At 37.3% G+C, this 18133-nt stretch overlaps 1 protein-coding gene across 5 annotated transcripts in view; it reads left to right on the forward strand.

The window, feature by feature from the left end:
• SOX5 (SRY-box transcription factor 5) overlaps positions 1-18133 on the forward strand; it is a 435827-nt gene that overhangs the window by 213018 nt on the left and 204676 nt on the right. For all 5 annotated transcript variants that reach the window (XM_063639617.1, XM_055280372.2, XM_055280373.2 and 2 more), the window contains 2 exons: positions 9842-10014; positions 16170-16238. In XM_063639617.1, the coding sequence (XP_063495687.1) occupies positions 9842-10014; positions 16170-16238 (242 nt within the window). The remainder of the gene's footprint in view (positions 1-9841; positions 10015-16169; positions 16239-18133) is intronic.

Consider the following 18133-nt stretch of genomic DNA (forward strand, 5'->3'; position numbering starts at 1 on the left):
ACTAGGAAAGCATAGTGTAGCCACAGCGATTTGATGTTACGTGGGCCGATTCTTCCAAGTACTTGTGGAAATCGGGCTACCACTTTTGGTTTATTTCCTCATCTACTCATTTTTAAAAAGTTGCCGATTATGATTTATTGCCTGCCACTTAGTGAACATCTTATACAGGTACTGTGTAAACATCTTTCTTACAAAATTACTGTGACAACGTCATTTAATTCTGATTTTACATATGAAAAAATTGAGACTCAGCAATTAATTATCAAACACCACATACTCTAGTTGTGGCAGAGTCAAAATTTGAACTTAACTTCTCACTGCCTTTAAGGCCTGTGTTTTTTTATGTAATGCTTAGCAGCCTGTCTTCAACAGAGTTTGACTGGGTGATCTCTAGAATCTAGAATTAAAACTGGAGAACATTTCTAGACCTACCAAACCTGGATGAAGAACTTCTATAATTTGCTTCCAAGATACTCTGTCCTTAGATCTGTCCCTAGCACACGCACACTCAGTTTTGTATTTTTCCCTGTTTACGTATTGACCGGCCCCTTGTAGACTACCTAATATTCTGTTGGCTCAAAGTTTGGAATGTAGTGCATATTTGAGGAAGGAATGACAAGTGAAAAATGCCATGTTTTGGGATAACTATCATTGACTACATTCCAAATGCAGCAGATTTAACATGATATTTTAAAATAATGGTTTTTATATTTCAAGTACAATAAGTAAGTGGATGGAATAGTTTTGGAAAAAGTTCCTAAAATAACAGTCTCCATTAAAAGGTAACATTTTTTAATTGGATGTTTTATAGAGCAATACTTTTTTAAAGAGGTAACAAGAATAACCCTTTCACTCACTATAGAAATTATAAAGCGTACATGTCTTTCATAATGTCCCAGAAACAAAACATCTACCATGGGGCAACAGTGGTGAAGACTATAGCTACTTGTTAATTATTTTATTCACTCTAATGGTGTCACCATTAATGTGGAAAGTTTTCCACGTTAGATATATTTAAATCTAAGCCAAGGCCCACCTTTTAGGATACTGAAGCAAAAACAACAACATTATCATGTCAAAAGAAATCATAAACATATATAAAAAGGTAAGAATTCGTATAGTATTAGGGTACAAGAAGATGTCAATTAATTTATACTCAGTCATGTAATGAACTATAGTATTCCTTACATAATTTTAATTGATTCCAACTTCTGAGGGGTATGTATATTGCAGTAAAGAATATGTAGCTAAATTTTATCAAAGTCTGATTAAATTCTTTCTTAATGTAAAGAACCAATTAATAGACATTTGCATGTAGGATAACCCAACAACAAATACTCCTTTTATGAGCTGTAATAGTAGCATTTTTATTTAGCCTTTTTGATGAGGGGAGGTCTGCCTTTTCTCTTTTTGTTGGATAAGAGTGCTGCTGAAAGAAGCTTCCATTATAAATTTAGACTAACTTAGTTTTTATTCATTTTATTTTCAGTTTATTCAACAAAGGCTGTTATCTGTCTTGCCATGGGGTAGCTCTGGAGATACAATGGTAGCAAATACCGTTAGTATTTAGTAGACAGATTCCTGCCCTCCTAGAGCTTATAGCTTAGTAGTAGTTCTTCATCAGGCGGAATATTAAAAGGCAACGCAATGAATGAGTTTTAGATGTTTCAAGTGGAATACCAGTTGAAAGTGACATTTCCATAAAAAAATTAAGCCAAGTAAAGTCTTGTTCAAATTGCAACACTAGTAGTCTGATAAACACAAATAATAAAACAAAAAAACACCCTGGCAAAGATTTTCACTTTGAAACAAAGAATTAAATTTTTGGTAAGTTTTTTTGAGGGAAGAAACGTAATTAGTTTACTTTTAGCTCTAAACTTCTAGGACTTTTTTTCTAAAGTGAGTTTACTTTTACTTTTTCTTTATTTGGACAATAGTTCCCACTGGTTTACTTTGATTTTCATGATTTGATTTCAAGCCATTTATCTATTTCATTTGGGTGGAGTAAAACAATATTGGGGACATAGCAATTTTCATGTATTTTTTCTTATTATTTCGATGTTTTTCAGATCATCTTTAATTCGACCCTGATGAGGGTTATTCCTGTGTATAAAATTGTACAGTATCAGCTAATCAAGGACTTTTCTTTGTTCTTAAGTTTATTTATTCTATTCACTCAACAAGTGGTCATATATCTGTATGAAGGTATCCACTATGTGTTAGGCATTATTCTATAGATACTGGAAATACTGAGTTGAACAAAACAAATTATAATAGTATCCTATTATCACAAAGCTTATACTCTACTGGGAGATACAATAAATAAATAACTATATCAATAAGAATATAACATACAATGCTAACTACTATAGTATAAAAATTGGGTGATGTGATAGAAAGTGAGAGTGATTGCTTTTATAATTCCAGTGGTCAGCGAAGGCCCTCCAAGGAGCTGGACTTTAAGTACAACCTTGGATAGATTTTATTGTATTTGTTTATTTTTTTATCGCTTTCATTTAAATTTAAGCTATCTGAAGGCATGCTTTCTTTTCTGGCTTGTACTGGTAGTATCCTCAACACTTAAAAACAGTATGAGGCACACGGGAGCTGCCCTGTGAACATATGCTGAATGAATTAAAGAAAAAAGCCCATCATTTAAAGAGGAAGATTTTGCTCCACCAGGGGAAGTTTGACAATGTCTGGAGACACTTTGGGGCATTATAACTAGGAGTGAAGGTCCCACCTGCATCTAGAAGATGGAGGCAAGACCACTCCCCATGAAAATTGTCTGGCCTAAATGTCAACTGTGCTGAGGCTGAGAAACCTGGGTCTGGGCGAAGAGTTTTCTGAGGGTAAAAGTTAACGTTCGAAGGTTCTATGGTGGGAGCAAGTTTGCATATTGGTATTAGAGGAACTCAAAGAAGCATATTGACAAAAGAGAAAATGGGAAGAGATGATGCCAGGGAAGAAGACAAGGGCTATACTATTCAGGGCTTTGTAAGGGTAGGAGTTTGCATTTTATTCCATGTGCAGAATAAAGCTTTGAAACAGTTTTATACAGACATATGACATGACTTGATTTACCTTTCTAAGCAGATAACTGTGAACATTTGTTTGGAGAATGGATTCTAGTAAGGAAACAAGTAGAAATAGAGACAATGACTAGAAAGCAATTGTTGTAGTAAAGGCAAGAGATGATAGTGGCCTGGATTAAGGAGTAATAGTGGAAATGAGATACAGAGACTGATTTATAATATGTTCTAGGGTTGATCAATTTCCAATGAATTACATAGGGAAGATGGGGTAGACAAAAAATGAACACCTGGATTTTGACTAAGCAATGTATGGATGGTGTATTAGTCCGTTTTCATGCTGCTGATAAAGACATACCTGAGACTGGGCAATTTACAAAAGAAAGAGATTTAATGGACTTACAGTTCCACATGGCTGTGGAGGCCTCACAGTCATGGCGGAAAGTGAAGGGCACTAAACATGGCAGCAGACAAGACAAGAGAACTAGTGCAGGGAAACTCCCTTTTATAAAATCATCAAATCTTGTGAGACTTATTCACTCTCATGAGAATAGCACGGGAAAGACCCACCCCCATGATTAAATTACCTCCTACTGGTTCTCACCCTCAACACATAGGAATTGTGGGAGCTCAATTCAAGATGAGATTTGGGTGGGGACACAGCCAAACCGTATGAGATCATGATATCTTTTGCTGAGTTGGCGATGACTGAAGCTGGTTCCCTTCCCTCATGACTTTGTCTCATTATATTAAGGAATCTGACATGTGCTGCTTCTATGGAATACAGAAGTATAAATGACTGTTATGCCTGCAGTTTTTAGGCAGGAAGAAGACTGAAACAATATTTTTGTGTCTTACTTCAGTTATCTTTCATTCTAAGAGAACTGGAGCAGGACTAGCATAGATTAAAAACATACAAGAATGCAAATAACTGAAACATGAAAATTAATTACTATCAGTCACACACAAGTGAACTCATGGCATTAGCTATCTGGCTCAGATGGAACAAGTTCATATATACATGACTGTGTCTCCATAGGGTTATACACTATATAGACACACACATATATAAGTTATGACTCTTAAAAACCTGAATCGAGGTGAATAAAGAGTAGCTCCTTTTTTGCTGGGAGGCCTCTGGAGTACTCCAAGGATCTAGTTAATATTCCTTCCACTTTTTTAAAGTCAAGGATGTCTTGTGACTCTTGCTACTTTCTCCGTTGTTCACAGACCACTTACTAAGTCCTCTCTAAGCACTTAGGGATGATCATGAAGAATGTGACAATTTAGAGATGAAGCCGTGGGATGGACTTCTTCATCTCAGTTTAGTACTTTCGTAAAAATGGGGAAGATTTCTTTTGCAAAAGCTTATTTTTTTTGGCTCAACTCTCTTAAGCCAAAACTAGAATTCCTTTGCATGTTTAAACTTGAGAATAGTTTGAAGGGAAGGGGCTTTATTCTTTATGTCATTCATTAAACGGTGTTAGATGATTTGCTATGTGCAATACATATGCTATTTGCCATTGCCTATAGGATAGAAAAGTCCATCATTTACAGTTGCTGCTATTGCAGCTACCTCTCCTGACTTTTGGAGAAAAATGTGAACATAAGATAATACAATGCAATAATTCAATACTATAATAAAGATCTACGCATATGCTGTGTAGATTCCCAAAGAAGAGAACAACTGTTATCCGTGGAAATCAGGAAAAGAGCCACGAAAAACAAGATACATGAGCTGGAGCATGAAGAATGAATGTTTAGGGAGAGACTGGCCCAGGCAAGGCACTTGTTAAGGATGGCATTTGCAAGTGCTCATAGTGGTGGGGGTGGTGGGGTAATGTTAGAACATTCAGTGTGGCTAGAATTTAGGATGCACAGAGGAAGTGGGACAATTAGGTGATATTTTGAAGGACCTCGTTAATTCGTAATAATGACTTGACAGTTTTTTCTGAAGCCAGTGGGGAGCAATTGGAGGTCTTTAAACAGGGGAAGTGACAGGACTAGACTCTGACATGACATGACTTTGTTATCTAGGAAGGCAATTTTGGTACCAGTTTTAGAGGATAGATTTGTACAGAGATCAATTGATGACAGGAAGTTCTATTTTAAAAGTTCTATTTTAAAAAATTGTTACAAAAATTCATGAAAAAAGATGACAAAAATGGCAGTGAAGATAGAGAAGGCAGGATGGAAAAGTGCTCTCTCTAAGTCAGTACAACAGTATTTATGTGCACTTTCCTCTACCCACCAGCCCTAATTCATATGTTGAAGTCCTAATGCCTAGAACCTCAGAATATGAACGTATTGGGAGATAGGATCTTTACAAAGGGAATTGAATTAAAATGAGTTTATTATGGTGGGTCCTAATCCAAGATGACTGGTATCCTTATAAGAAGAGGAAATTTGAACATGGGTATGTACAGACCGAGACGATGTGAACACATATAGAGAAGACAGACATCTACAAGCCAAGGAAAGAGGCCTGGAACAGATCAACCCTGCTGACAACTTAATCTTAGACTTCTAGCATCCAGAACTGTAAGGCAATTTCTGTCTTTTAAACCACCTAGTGTGTGGTACTTTGTTATGGCAGCCCTGGCAAACTAATACAGAAATATTATTGTATATGCTTAAATATGTGTTATCAAGGATAAGACACACAAAAAATAATAATAGTGGTTGCCTTTGAAGGGACAGTGTTGGGAGGAGATCTTTTATTATACACTTTTATCAGTATTTACTAATATGAACATAAAAATATTGAAAAATATAATTTTCATTACAATTAAAGGAAAAACAAACACATTTTGAGGAAAAATTACTGTGATTGATTAATATCAATGCAGGGATGGGTAGTTGAGAAGGAAATTGAAGATGTTAATATTTTAGAATGCTGATTGGTGATAATGCTTTAAAATTACTTTATGCATGTTGAATTTTATGACTGAGAAACACCCTCAGAGATACCCCATTCTGCATCTAAAAATAGGTCAATAGGGCTGGGGGACAATCTTAGGGTTGGCACATACTTTATTATTTCATTGACTGTGAAACTATGTATTTTAGAACTCAGGTTAAAATCTGTAAAGCATTGTTGAAATATAGTTCTTAGAGTTTGAAGCATGTTAGTTCAAGGCCAGAAAAGGTAAAGAATGGGACTGGGGAGAATATGGGCATTTATGGGTGGCAGAAGAGGAGTCAGTGAAAAAGATTGAGAAGAAAAGGTTAGCTAAGTAGGAGTTGAAATAGAATGAAAACATGTCTAGGAAGTCATGTGAGAATGCTTAAGATGTAGCAAGATGGGCTGAAGGTTCAAAAAGTTTGAAATGAATATGCACTATAAAATTAGAAATTTTGTTTTAAATTTGAAATCTTACTTATGTCTTTATGACTAAGTGAAAACAAATAATTTTGTTAATCTTTCATATACTTAATGATAAAATGATATTTGTTAATTCTCATCACCAGATATATACAGTTGACCCTTGAACAGCACAGGCTAGAATGCCACAGGTCCACTTATATGCGGAAATTTTTCCCAGCCAAACAGAGGTCCAAAATACAGTATTCACGGAATGTGAAACCCACCTATGCGGAGGGCTAACTTAAGTGGGTTTTGTAGGACCAACTGTAGGTGTTGAGTATGTGCTGATTTGCTTAAGCTTTTAAATTATACTTCTGCATGTTGGGGTGAAATAAGTTTTTTCTGAGTATGGAAGTAATGTAATAACCATTGTGGAAAAATTTTCTAAATACAAAAATATGAATCCTAGCACTTTGAGAGGCTGAGGCGGGCGGATCACGAGGTCAGGAGTTTGAGAGCAGCCTGGCCAGCATGGTGAAATCCTGTCTCTACTAAAAATATAAAAAAATTAACCAGGCATGGTGGCGGGCGCCTGTAATCCCAGCTACTCGGGAGGCTGAGGTAGGAGAATCGCTTGACCCCAGGAGGCGGAGTTTGCAGTGAGCTGAGATCGCACCACTGTACTCCAGCCTGGGTGACAGAACAAGACTCTATCTCAAAAAAAAAAAAAAAAAAGAAAAAAAATTAAAATGACCTATAATTCCACCACTTAGAAATAGCTACTATTAATATGTAGCTAAATTTGCTCTCAGTCTTTATTCCTATAAACATAGACATGTGCATACATTGAGGTGAGTATCCAAATGTTTCATTTCTCTCCAACTGCTTTTAAACCTAGCTTTATATCATAAACTAGATCCCATGTCATTAAATTTTCTTCAAAAATAATTTTTTATGGTTACAAAATACTCTACCATGGATGACCCATAATTATTTGATTATTCTCATTTGACATTTAGGTTGTTTCTAGAATTTCATTTAAAACAATTAGTAATTAGCCCACATTTCTTATGATATTTTTGGACTAGATTTTTTTTTTAGGCAGTGTATCTCACTGCAACCTCAAATTCCTGGATTCAAGTGATCCTCCCACCTCAGCCTCCCAAGTAGCTAGGATTACAGGTGCATACCACCAAGCTCAGCTAATTTTTAAAAAATGTTTGTAGAAATGGAGTCTTGCTATGTTGTCCAGGCTGGTCTTGAACTCTTGGCCTCAAGTGATCCTCCTGCCTGGGCCTCCCAAAACATTGGAATTACAGGCGTGAGCCCCTGCACCCAGCCTTGGGCTAGATTTCTAAAAGCAGAATTATCCTTTGTAGGTTATGTGCATTGTAAGACATGATGTGTATTGCTATTCCTAGTGTGTATTCCTTGAAATATGGTAGAAACTTACTTCTCTATTAACAATGTAGGAAGATGTTTATTTTGCTAGCATATGAATATTTTCATTAAGAAAATCTTCCCAAGATATATTTATATTATTTAATATTAGGATGTAATAGTCATGCGGCTATTATTCATAGAGTTAATATTCATTCATTCTGATGGAATCCAAATATCTGAGATATAATAAATTGTTAGCAACACATTATTGACCGCCTGCCTTGAATAAGGATAGGCATTGATAATAAGAAAGAGCATAAGAAATGGTTACTGCCTTATTCACTCATTTTCTTTTCTGAATATTTTTTCTCTAGGCTATATGTAGAATATGTTAGAACTCTTCTTTCTATTCCAAATGGGCATATAAAAATTATAAGCTACTAACTATAGCTGCTACTTCCTAAAATAGAACAAACTGTTTCAGCCTAAATTGGTAGGAGAAATGCACTGGGGTTAAGAAGGGTGACTGAGTTATAACAGATCCTTCTATCTAATTATGTATACAGGTGGCAAATGCAGTAGTAAAACAGTGCTTAGTGTCTTATGTTTGAAGTGAAAATTGTAATTAAAAAGGGTGTTCTCTCCTACTGGTAGTACTTTATCATAGGGGCCTTGTCTATCTTGTGAGTTCTAAAAGAACAATTAAAAGTGATACCGTTTCTATTTCAGTGAACAGCACACATTTCCCTTATATTAAATATAAGTTTTAACTTGATAAGATTCATTGGCATGTTTTGAATATCTTGAGTGTAATATGTATTTTAAATGATTACCACGACTTCTCCAAATCTTGGGTTTATGTATTAGCTTACGTGACCATAATGTGATGCTAATTTGCCAACCACATTATCTCAAAATTGCTATATTTGTGTTCTCAAACTTGAATATTTGCTCAGTTAACTATATTTTATTTTTGAAGATAGACTTTGAATTGGCATATGGGGAATACAGTCTAAAACTTGATTGGCTAAATAGATGTTTGCTCTCTTTTAACATAGAATTTATTTTTTTATTTTTTATTTTTTATTTTTTTGAGACGGAGTCTCGCTCTGTCACCCAGGCTGGAGTGCAGTGGCGCGATCTCGGCTCACTGCAAGCTCCGCCTCCCAGGTTCACGCCATTCTCCTGCCTCAGCCTCTCCGAGTAGCTGGGACTACAGGCGCCCACCACCATGCCCGGCTAATTTTTTTGTATTTTTAGTAGAGACGGAGTTTCACCGTGGTCTCGATCTCCTGACCTCGTGATCCGCCCGCCTCAGCGTCCCAAAGTGCTGGGATTGCAAGCGTGAGCCACCGCGTCTGGCCAACATAGAATTTCTTAGTTCTGAATCTTTCACTTTTTTTTTTTAAGAAAGGGAGAATCATATCACTAATACTAATGCCTTGACCTCTTAATAACTCTGGCTATTAGTTTTTTGTGTCTTTGTCTTGCCTCTTTAATTAGATGAAAAACTATAGTACTTAAGGCCAAGAACTGTACTTTGGACATCTTTTTATTGCCAGCAGGCCCTAGCATAGACTATTAAAAACAGTAGATGCTCAGCCAACATTTTTTTTTAAATTTACTTATAAAGTAAAAGTTAAAAAAATCTACAGATTATTACTGGTCATAAATGTAAAAACATTCAAAATGTTTGGTCATCATGGTATTTTGTTAGAAGTCCAATATGCTATCTATTGTGCCAGAGAGCCAGGTTCATTGTGGTATTTTGTAATGGGTAAATTGCCATCACTTTTTACTGTTGTGTGAAAATGTAAAAGAAGGTAGGTAATTTTTTTTTAATTTGATTATTATTATACTTTAAGTTTTAGGGTACATGTGCACAATATGCAGGCTTGTTACATATGTATACATGTGCCATGTTGGTGTGCTGTACCCATTAACTCGTCATTTAGCATTAGGTATATCTCCTAATGCTATCTCTCCCCCCTCCCCCTAATGTTTTTGTGTTTATTGAACTTTATATTTGGACTAGCTCTGTATACAACAGAGCCATTTTCATTGAAATAATTACTTTTTTTCATTTATTTTGTCTGTTTTATTGCTATATGATTTGTAGGGACTCCCGAGAGCTTAGCTGAGAAAGAAAGGCAACTCATGGGTATGATCAACCAGCTGACCAGCCTACGAGAGCAGCTGTTGGCTGCCCACGATGAGCAGAAGAAGCTAGCTGCCTCTCAGATTGAGAAACAGCGTCAGCAAATGGAGCTGGCCAAGCAGCAACAAGAACAGGTGAGTAAGAACTAGCGATGCAATAAATTCCTCAGACATTGCTTTGCCTGCTACTTATAGGTCACTGTCCTAGGCACACAACAATGAATAAAAGTCCCTTCCACCTCCCCAGTTAAATAAATTAAAAGGCCAAAAAAGCAAAACAGAACAAAACAAAACAAAACAAAACAAAAACCCACCCACAGACAAAACCCAGATTTTAAGATGCTTGTTAACTACTTTGGCGGTAAGTAGCGTAGAAGTAATTATAATCAAGGTAAATTCTGATAAATCACGAGAAAAATACCAAAAAAGAACCATGGAGAGTCAAGAGAACATTTTCAACAAGAAACATTTTGAAAGAATTCATTAGAGAGCTGACATTTTGAGATATGCTTTCAAGAACTTGTGGGCTTCAACAAGTAAAGTGAGCTTCCAGCTGGGGGCAGGAAGTTCAGTTACAAGGCCATTATAGTACTTTAAATTAAAAAGAGCGAGAATCTAAATTAGTCAGGGTAATGACCATGGACAAAGAAATGAAAGGAATAAACAGGTGGAAGAGTTATGGTTAGTAGAATTCTTTGAGTAGGCAAAAGGGAAAGGAAAAGCGTTGAGCCTAGTCATACGGAGATTGAGAATGCCATCACCAGAAACAGAGAAAGTCAAGAGAAGAGCAAGTTTGGAAAAGAAAGTAGTTTTATGATGTTGAATTACAGCTCCTGTCAGGTTGTCCAGTTGGAGGTATGTGAGAGACAGCTAGAAACACCAGTCAGCATTTTGGAAGGGAGCTCAGGTGTTTCTTGGGTTATTTCCAGAGAAATGGTAGTTTAAACTCTACTGGAGGAGATAACATTCATTCATTTATTTGACTAATAGTAATCTAGTGCTGCTTATGTGCCAGGCACTGTACTAACTAATTATTGAGGCTATCTCAATTAACCAGAGAGACAAAGCCCCTAAGTTTTAGTGGAAAGAGACAGATAAAGGAGCACATAAATTAACACAATGATATTATATAGTGATAAATACTTTGAAAAAATATAAACAGAGTAATAAGATAAATGTTGATTGCTATGACAAGGCAATGCTCCTTAGATTGGGCAGCTAGATCTTTCTAAAGCTTTGGCAGTTGAGCTGAGATCTAAATGACATACAAAAGGCAGCCATGTTAATATCGGGGACAGGAGTGTTTTATGCAGAGATGTGGCGGGCTTATAGGCCTTAATTTACGGTGGTAATATTCCAAGAAAGCAGAAAAGAACTAAGGGTAGATCCTTGGGAGATACTGGCTTATATAGCTGGCAGAGAACGGAAAATGAACATATGCAGAAAGAATCAGATATGGAAGTGGGGCCAGGAGTGCACTGTCATAGGAAACAAAATGGAGATTTTAAGAGGTCATAGGGAACAGTGTTAAATGCTACAGAAAAGTAATCATTCTAATATCAAATTGAAACGACTGGATTTTTCATTTAGATTCTCATTGTTGGCCTTGAAGAGTAAGGCTTCTATGGTGTTTTAGTAGCCGAAATCAGACAATAAAAACTGAATATATGTAGTAGGAAAACGGAGGCAATGCCTATGAACTATTAGTTAAAAAAAATTGGTAGTAAATAGAACATAAGATGGGGGGGGTGACATAGTTTCAGCTTACAGATTAGTATGGCCCTCTTTTTCATGGCTAAGTCCTTTTCCTTTTCCATGTTCTGGGCGTAGTCCATTCACCATCCCAGGTGGAGGATGGCCACTATTTAATATTTGTGTGCCTAAACATCTCTGTAAAACCTTCTAAACATCTTTCAAAGTGTAAGCTAGCAGGGTTGAATGGTACGAAGAAATATGCAGTTTATGTTTGAGGAGCTCCTTTTTTCCACCCCCTTATTTCCATTGTCCTCTTCTCTACTTGATGGTTTATGTCTGCTTAAAAGATGTTAGTTTTATTTTTAATGAAATGCCTCATCACTTTCATTAAAGATACATTTGGCTTGTTTTTGGGTATGGCCCATATGCCTCTTGCTTTATCCCTATGATAAAAGAGTTCAGAATGCTTGCCTGTAACAGTATAAAACAACACCACTCTTTTCCTGTCCTTAACTCTCAATCTTGCAGTCAACTGAATTCTGGAGAATCCTAGGAGCCTCAGAAATGTAGCTTGGCTGGGGATATTTTTTGTAGATAATCCCTATTTGCTTTGGTGGGTCTGAGGGCACACATGTCCTGAAAGATCTAAGCAATGACTGATGGAGAGGAAGCTTCTTTCTTATCTCTTTCGCATTCTAGCCCATCCCTGAATATTATAAAAGGATTCTAGAATCCTTTGATTCTAATACTTTCCCAGGACCTCTGACATTCTCCCTGGAACTTTACAAACCCCTAGGTTCTTCAAGAATTTCTCTCCTGTGTTGGAGAGATGTCCTGCAGTGCTGCCTCCACAGCCTGAGAAGATCCCTGGTGATAGCTACAGGTCATGTTTCTAGAGTCCATTCAGCTCTCCCAGCGCTTCTCTACCATACATAGCAGGCATGCACAGTTACCACTCTGTGGTGGCAGATCTTTTCATGAAGGACATTTAATACTTACTCTTTAAGGGTCAGGGAAGGTTCATCTTCTCCTGCAGTCTTTTTCTGACACTCCTCCCAGCACTCCCTACTGAGTGTAGAATGTCCCCATTCTATGTATTCTATTACTCCTGGTATAGCTGTTACAAAAGCTAAAGGACCTGTTTACTGAAGAGCCTTTCCCCCAGATTCTGAACTCCATTCCACACTCATCTATTAGATAAATATTCATTGACCACCAATTTGATGCCAGGTTTTGTTCTAGTTAGTGGGAGTAGAATGGGCAAATAAAACAGACAAAAATCTCTTGTGTACTGAAATCTGGTTGGGAAGGGTAGACAATAAATAAACCAGTAAACTATATGTTGCTAAGTATTATGTTGAAAAAATAAGCAGGGCATTGGGGATGAGGGTAGTATCTATGGGAATATGTTCTTTTAAAAGGGGTGCTCGGGGAAGACATTATTGACGGAGAACATTTGAGCAGAAACCTGTAGAAGGTGTGGGAGAGAGCCATGGGGCTGTCTAGGCAGAGTATTCCAGAAAGAGGGAAAAGTAAGTGCAAAGGCCCAGAAGCAGGAGTATCCTTGGGAGGCAGGAGCATCCTTGGTGTGTACAAGAGGCAGTTAGGAATGCAATGTGGCAGGCATGAGGTGATAGGGGGTGGGATGAAATCAGAGAGATAGCAGGAGGCCAAATCATATAGGGCCTTGGAGGCATTAGGTGGTAGGGGGTGGGATGAAATCAGAGAGATAGCAGGAGGCCAAATCATATAGGGCCTTGCAGGCATTATATGTACACCGGCTTTTTGCTGAGTGAGAGAGAAGTGTTTTGAAAAGATGAATAGCATGACAAGATATATATATCTGAGACGGAGTCTCGCATTGTCACCTGGGCTGGAATGCAATGGCATGATCTTGGCTCACTGCAACCTCCGCCTCCCAGGTTCAAGAGATTCTCCTGCCTCAGCCTCCCGAGTAGCTGGGATTACAGGCGCCCACCACCATGCCTGGCTAATTTTTTGTATTTTTAGTAGAGACGGGGTTTCACTGTGTTGGCCAGGCTGGTCTCAAACTCCTGACCTCGCGATTTGCCCACCTCAGTCTCCGAAAGTGGACTCATATTTTAAAAAGTACTCTCAGGGTGCTGGTCTGTGATCGACTATAGGGCGCAGGAGCAGAAACACAAAGAGCAAATGGAGGCCATTACAACAATCCAGATGAGAGGCACGGTGAACAGAAGAAAGTACGTAGGAGGTTGAAGTGGTCATGTTCTGAAGTATTCTTAAAGTTCTGTTAAAAGAATTTAAATAGCATTTGAAATATTGCTATGTGGGAGGAAGGAACTAGACTTAATGAAAAAGGTAATCTTCCTTCTACTGTCTCTTTTACCACTTTCTTCAGAAAAAAAAAAATGTAGGTCGGGCATGGTGGCTCACGCCTGTAATCCCAGCAATTCAGGAGGCTGAGGCAAGTGGATCGCCGAGGTCAGGAGTTCAAGACCAGCCTGGCCAACATGGTGAAACCGTGTCTCTAGTAAAAATATAAAAAAATTAACTAGGCATGGTGGTGCATGCCTGTAATCTCAGCTACTTGGGAGGCTGAGGCAGATGAATCGTTTGAACTCAGGAGGCGGAGGTTGCAGTGAGCAAAGATTGCGCCATTGCACTCCAGCCTGGGCAACAAGAGCAAAACTCTGTCTCAAAAAAAAAAGAAAGAAAAAAATGTATTTTTTTTACCATATTCCAAAGATAAAATTAAAGCATTAAAATAATTATAATTAAACCATCATCCATAGGGAAATAAATTTTTTTGTGCAGCCGGGTAGATGCATCCTCATCACATGGGTTCTTTTATTCATGGTGATGTGTGAATTTTTTCCTGAATTTTTGACTTTCAGGTATAGAGGTTAAGAGATTTTTTTTTTTTTTTTTTTTTTGAGACAGAGTCTCACTCTGTCTCCCAGATTGCAGTGGAGCAATCTCGGCTCACTGCAAGCTCCACCTCTCAGGTTCACCCCATTCTCCTGCCTCAGCCTCCCGAGTAGCTGGGACTACAGGTGCCCGCCACCACGCCCGGCTAATTTTTTTGTATTTTTAGTAGAGATGGGGTTTCACCCTATTAGCCAGGATAGTTTCGATCTCCTGACCTCGTGATCCACCCGCCTCAGCCTCACAAAGTGCTGAGATTACAGGCGTGAGCCACCACACCCAGCCAAGAGATTTTTTTTTTTAAATAAAAATGTTAGTGACTATTACTTGATGAGAATGAGATCTAGAACTTATTTATAAGAGAGTGATAAGTTTCAAGATGTTAGAAGTGATATCCTATCCCATGCAATGAAATGTTTACAGTTTTCATCTCATCTACTCATGCATTCTTATCAGATATCCATTCAGCATTGCTTTTGTAATGGACTTCCTGAGAGCAGTGAGTAAAATATACATGGCCTCTACCCTCACTGAATTTATGGACTTCTCCCTAGGAGACAGAAAGATGTTAATAACAAATAAACAGACAAATATAAAGTCACAGCATGGGCATAATATTAAGTAAATGTAGAGGGTGTTATAAATGCAAATAACAGTGAGAGTGGTAAGTGATTGTGCTGTTCCCTAAGTTAGGAAATACTTAAGATGACTATATGGAAGGCAAAATCTCAAATTTAGTTTGGGGCCTGTTGAACTTGAGGTTCCTTTGAATAAGTTTCTCAATAAATGGACCTGATGCTTAAAACAAAGGTCTAGGCTAGAGAAGCACATTTAGAGGCACTTGGCTTACATATGGAAGTAAGTATGAAGGAAAAGAACAGAGTCTAAAATTGAGCCTCAGAGAATTATAACATTTAATGGCTGGAAAGAGCCATTAAAGGTGACTAAGAAGGAGAAGAACATGAGAGGCAGAAATGAAACCAGGGAAGTATGATGATGTCACAGAAGCCAACAGAAAAAGTTCATGATCAAGGGAAAGCATTTGAGTGTTGAATTCTGATGAGAGGTCAAAAGACGACGACTGAAAAACGCTTCAGAATTTTAAAATAATGCATGTGATTGGCAACCTTCTTAAGAATCATTTTGGTAAAAAAATGGAAACAGAAACCACAATAGCATGCATTGAGTTGGTGGTAAGGGGTTTGTGAGAGGCAGTAATGAGAAAATTACTTATCTAAAAACAAAAAAATACCAAAAACTTTGCTAATAAATACAGTGTCTTGCAACACTTTGTGTTACTCTGAACTCCTCAGTCTTAAACCTCCCCTTCCCCATTTGTGAAACACTCTGTTATAGAAAAGGGCTGAAAACGTCAGAAGCAGCACCTTCTTAATATATCACTAGGAAGAGAGATGTTTGAAAAACAGACATTTCTTTCTGGGATTGATCACTGCCGTAGTGTCTTAGGCTTCATTTGTTTTAGGCCAAAAGAAACATAACTGTTCCTAAAGACGAAATATCGTCCTTGATCTTACTTAGGATGAATTGCTGATGATTTAGGAGCACAGACACATCTATTTTCATCATCTTAATCAGTGTCAGATCAAACTTTGAGAAACAGAACATTAGTAACTTCCCTCCGGGACTACAATATACTTGTAAATTTCTCATGTGCAATTTCTTCACAGATCGCAAGACAACAGCAGCAGCTTCTGCAGCAACAACACAAAATCAACTTGCTCCAGCAACAGATCCAGGTCAGAAATCAGAATTTCAATATACTTACAATTTTAAAAATATATATATTCTGTTTCTTATCCTTAAATACCTGACTGAAATGACCTCCAAAATAAAAATGATTTTCAGGCTAATTCATGACATAGCACCTCCTCTGCCATGCAGATCTGGCAAATGGTGTCTGTCAGTCTACGGGCCCTACTGTGTCAGGGAGCTTCAATCTAAACAAGCTAACAGTTATTTTCATCTTATGCTGAGAAGAAATTATTGTAGATAAAGGTTTCATTTTATCTATATTTTAATGTTAAAATGTGTCTATAAGTGTTCTTAACTGGGTAGGTGCAGGGAACCAAAGCAGAAAGGTACCTGGGTTTTCAGTTAGAGAAGCAGCACCAGATAGAACGTTTTTATTGCATGCCTGAGAGCCATGTGTGATAAAGATGGAACATAGGGATGGTAATAATTTGGTGTTCAAGTCGATTTACCTGTGGTTTTGCCTGGAGAAAACAAGTCTGAAGGATGTAGGACCTCCATGTTTTTGTTATTTGGAAATTTGCAATGATAGGGAGCATCAATACAGGAGGAAGCAGCTGTATTGGTAACAAAAAGAAAAAACGTTTCCAGTGATGTCTTGTTTCCACAACTTGCTAGTGTCATAAACTTTGACAAAAGTTCAGCTTTGTTTCCCTTCTGACAATTTACTTTCTGAACAGCACTTACTTCATATAGAGATTTTTGAGGATTAAAGGAAATCATGGATAAAGAGCCTTAGCATAGTGTCAGGGCATATCGTAAGTGCTCAGTACTCACTTGCTGTGACTATCAAGGAACCTAATTCATGGAGCTGTGAATCCAACCCCATGTAACATCATCCATCTGGAGGCAACTGTTAGCTTTGCAGTATGCTAATCTGGAGAGAAATTCGTGATTCTCTTGGAGTTATATCTTGAGATCCAACATATTTTATTAAGTGTAAATATCATAAATGACAGGAAGCAAATGTGTCAAAATTATTTCACTCTTGTATTAATCATGTTTTAACTTCTTTGCCATCCAGATTTCTCTCATTGTATCTAATTGAGTCAGGCACACCTAGTTTTGATGGATTTAACAGACCTATCACTGTTGCTTCTTTCTTATTCTACCTGGGATTTTAATGACCTGTTGATAGCTTCAGTGAGACAGTGGAAGTTCAGTGAGATGTTCCAGCCAAGGACCTTGCCCCTCCTTAACTGCAATTTTGATCAGCACATTTCCAACATGTTGTAATCCACTCATATCTGAAGTGTGGTTATTCATTTCAGTGGTTTAAAACTGTTCATTGAACTTCATGTTGTTCAAAGTACACTGACTTTTTAGTGGATGATACCTGGTTATCTGCATTTAAAATGTTATTAATCATCAAAGCATAGGTATTAATATTGTTATGGGACTTTCTTATTCTAAGTAAGGTAATTCCATAATCAATAATGTGGTAGTCACTTGATTTTACTGCAATTTGACAAGTGTACCAATAGTTTTAGATTTTTATAATTTTTGTAATACTGAAATAAGTCCTTTGTTAAACAGAATGGCAAAAATAGATTTCAACTCATATTGTAAATGTATGTAAGGCTCAATAAACTGTTCTGACCAATTAGATTAGCCAACATCTTCAGTGCTTTCTTAGGAATTATTCCACAATTGTGACCACTACATTCACAATGTAGTTTTTAAGCCCTGTCATAATGACAAAAAGTTGAAATGGACGGATTCTTGCCTCAGACCATGAAGCACTATAATTTATAAGTCAGAACATTTTTTAATGAAAAGCACTTAAAAATTATATGTTCTAGAAATTCTATGACTATAGGAACTATATTCCAGAGAGCAAAGGCCAAGTTTAACAACATGCCCAAGACCACACAATTAGAAA

The sequence above is a fragment of the Symphalangus syndactylus genome, chromosome 5 (assembly GCF_028878055.3).
Source record: "Symphalangus syndactylus isolate Jambi chromosome 5, NHGRI_mSymSyn1-v2.1_pri, whole genome shotgun sequence".
NCBI lineage: Eukaryota > Metazoa > Chordata > Mammalia > Primates > Hylobatidae > Symphalangus > Symphalangus syndactylus.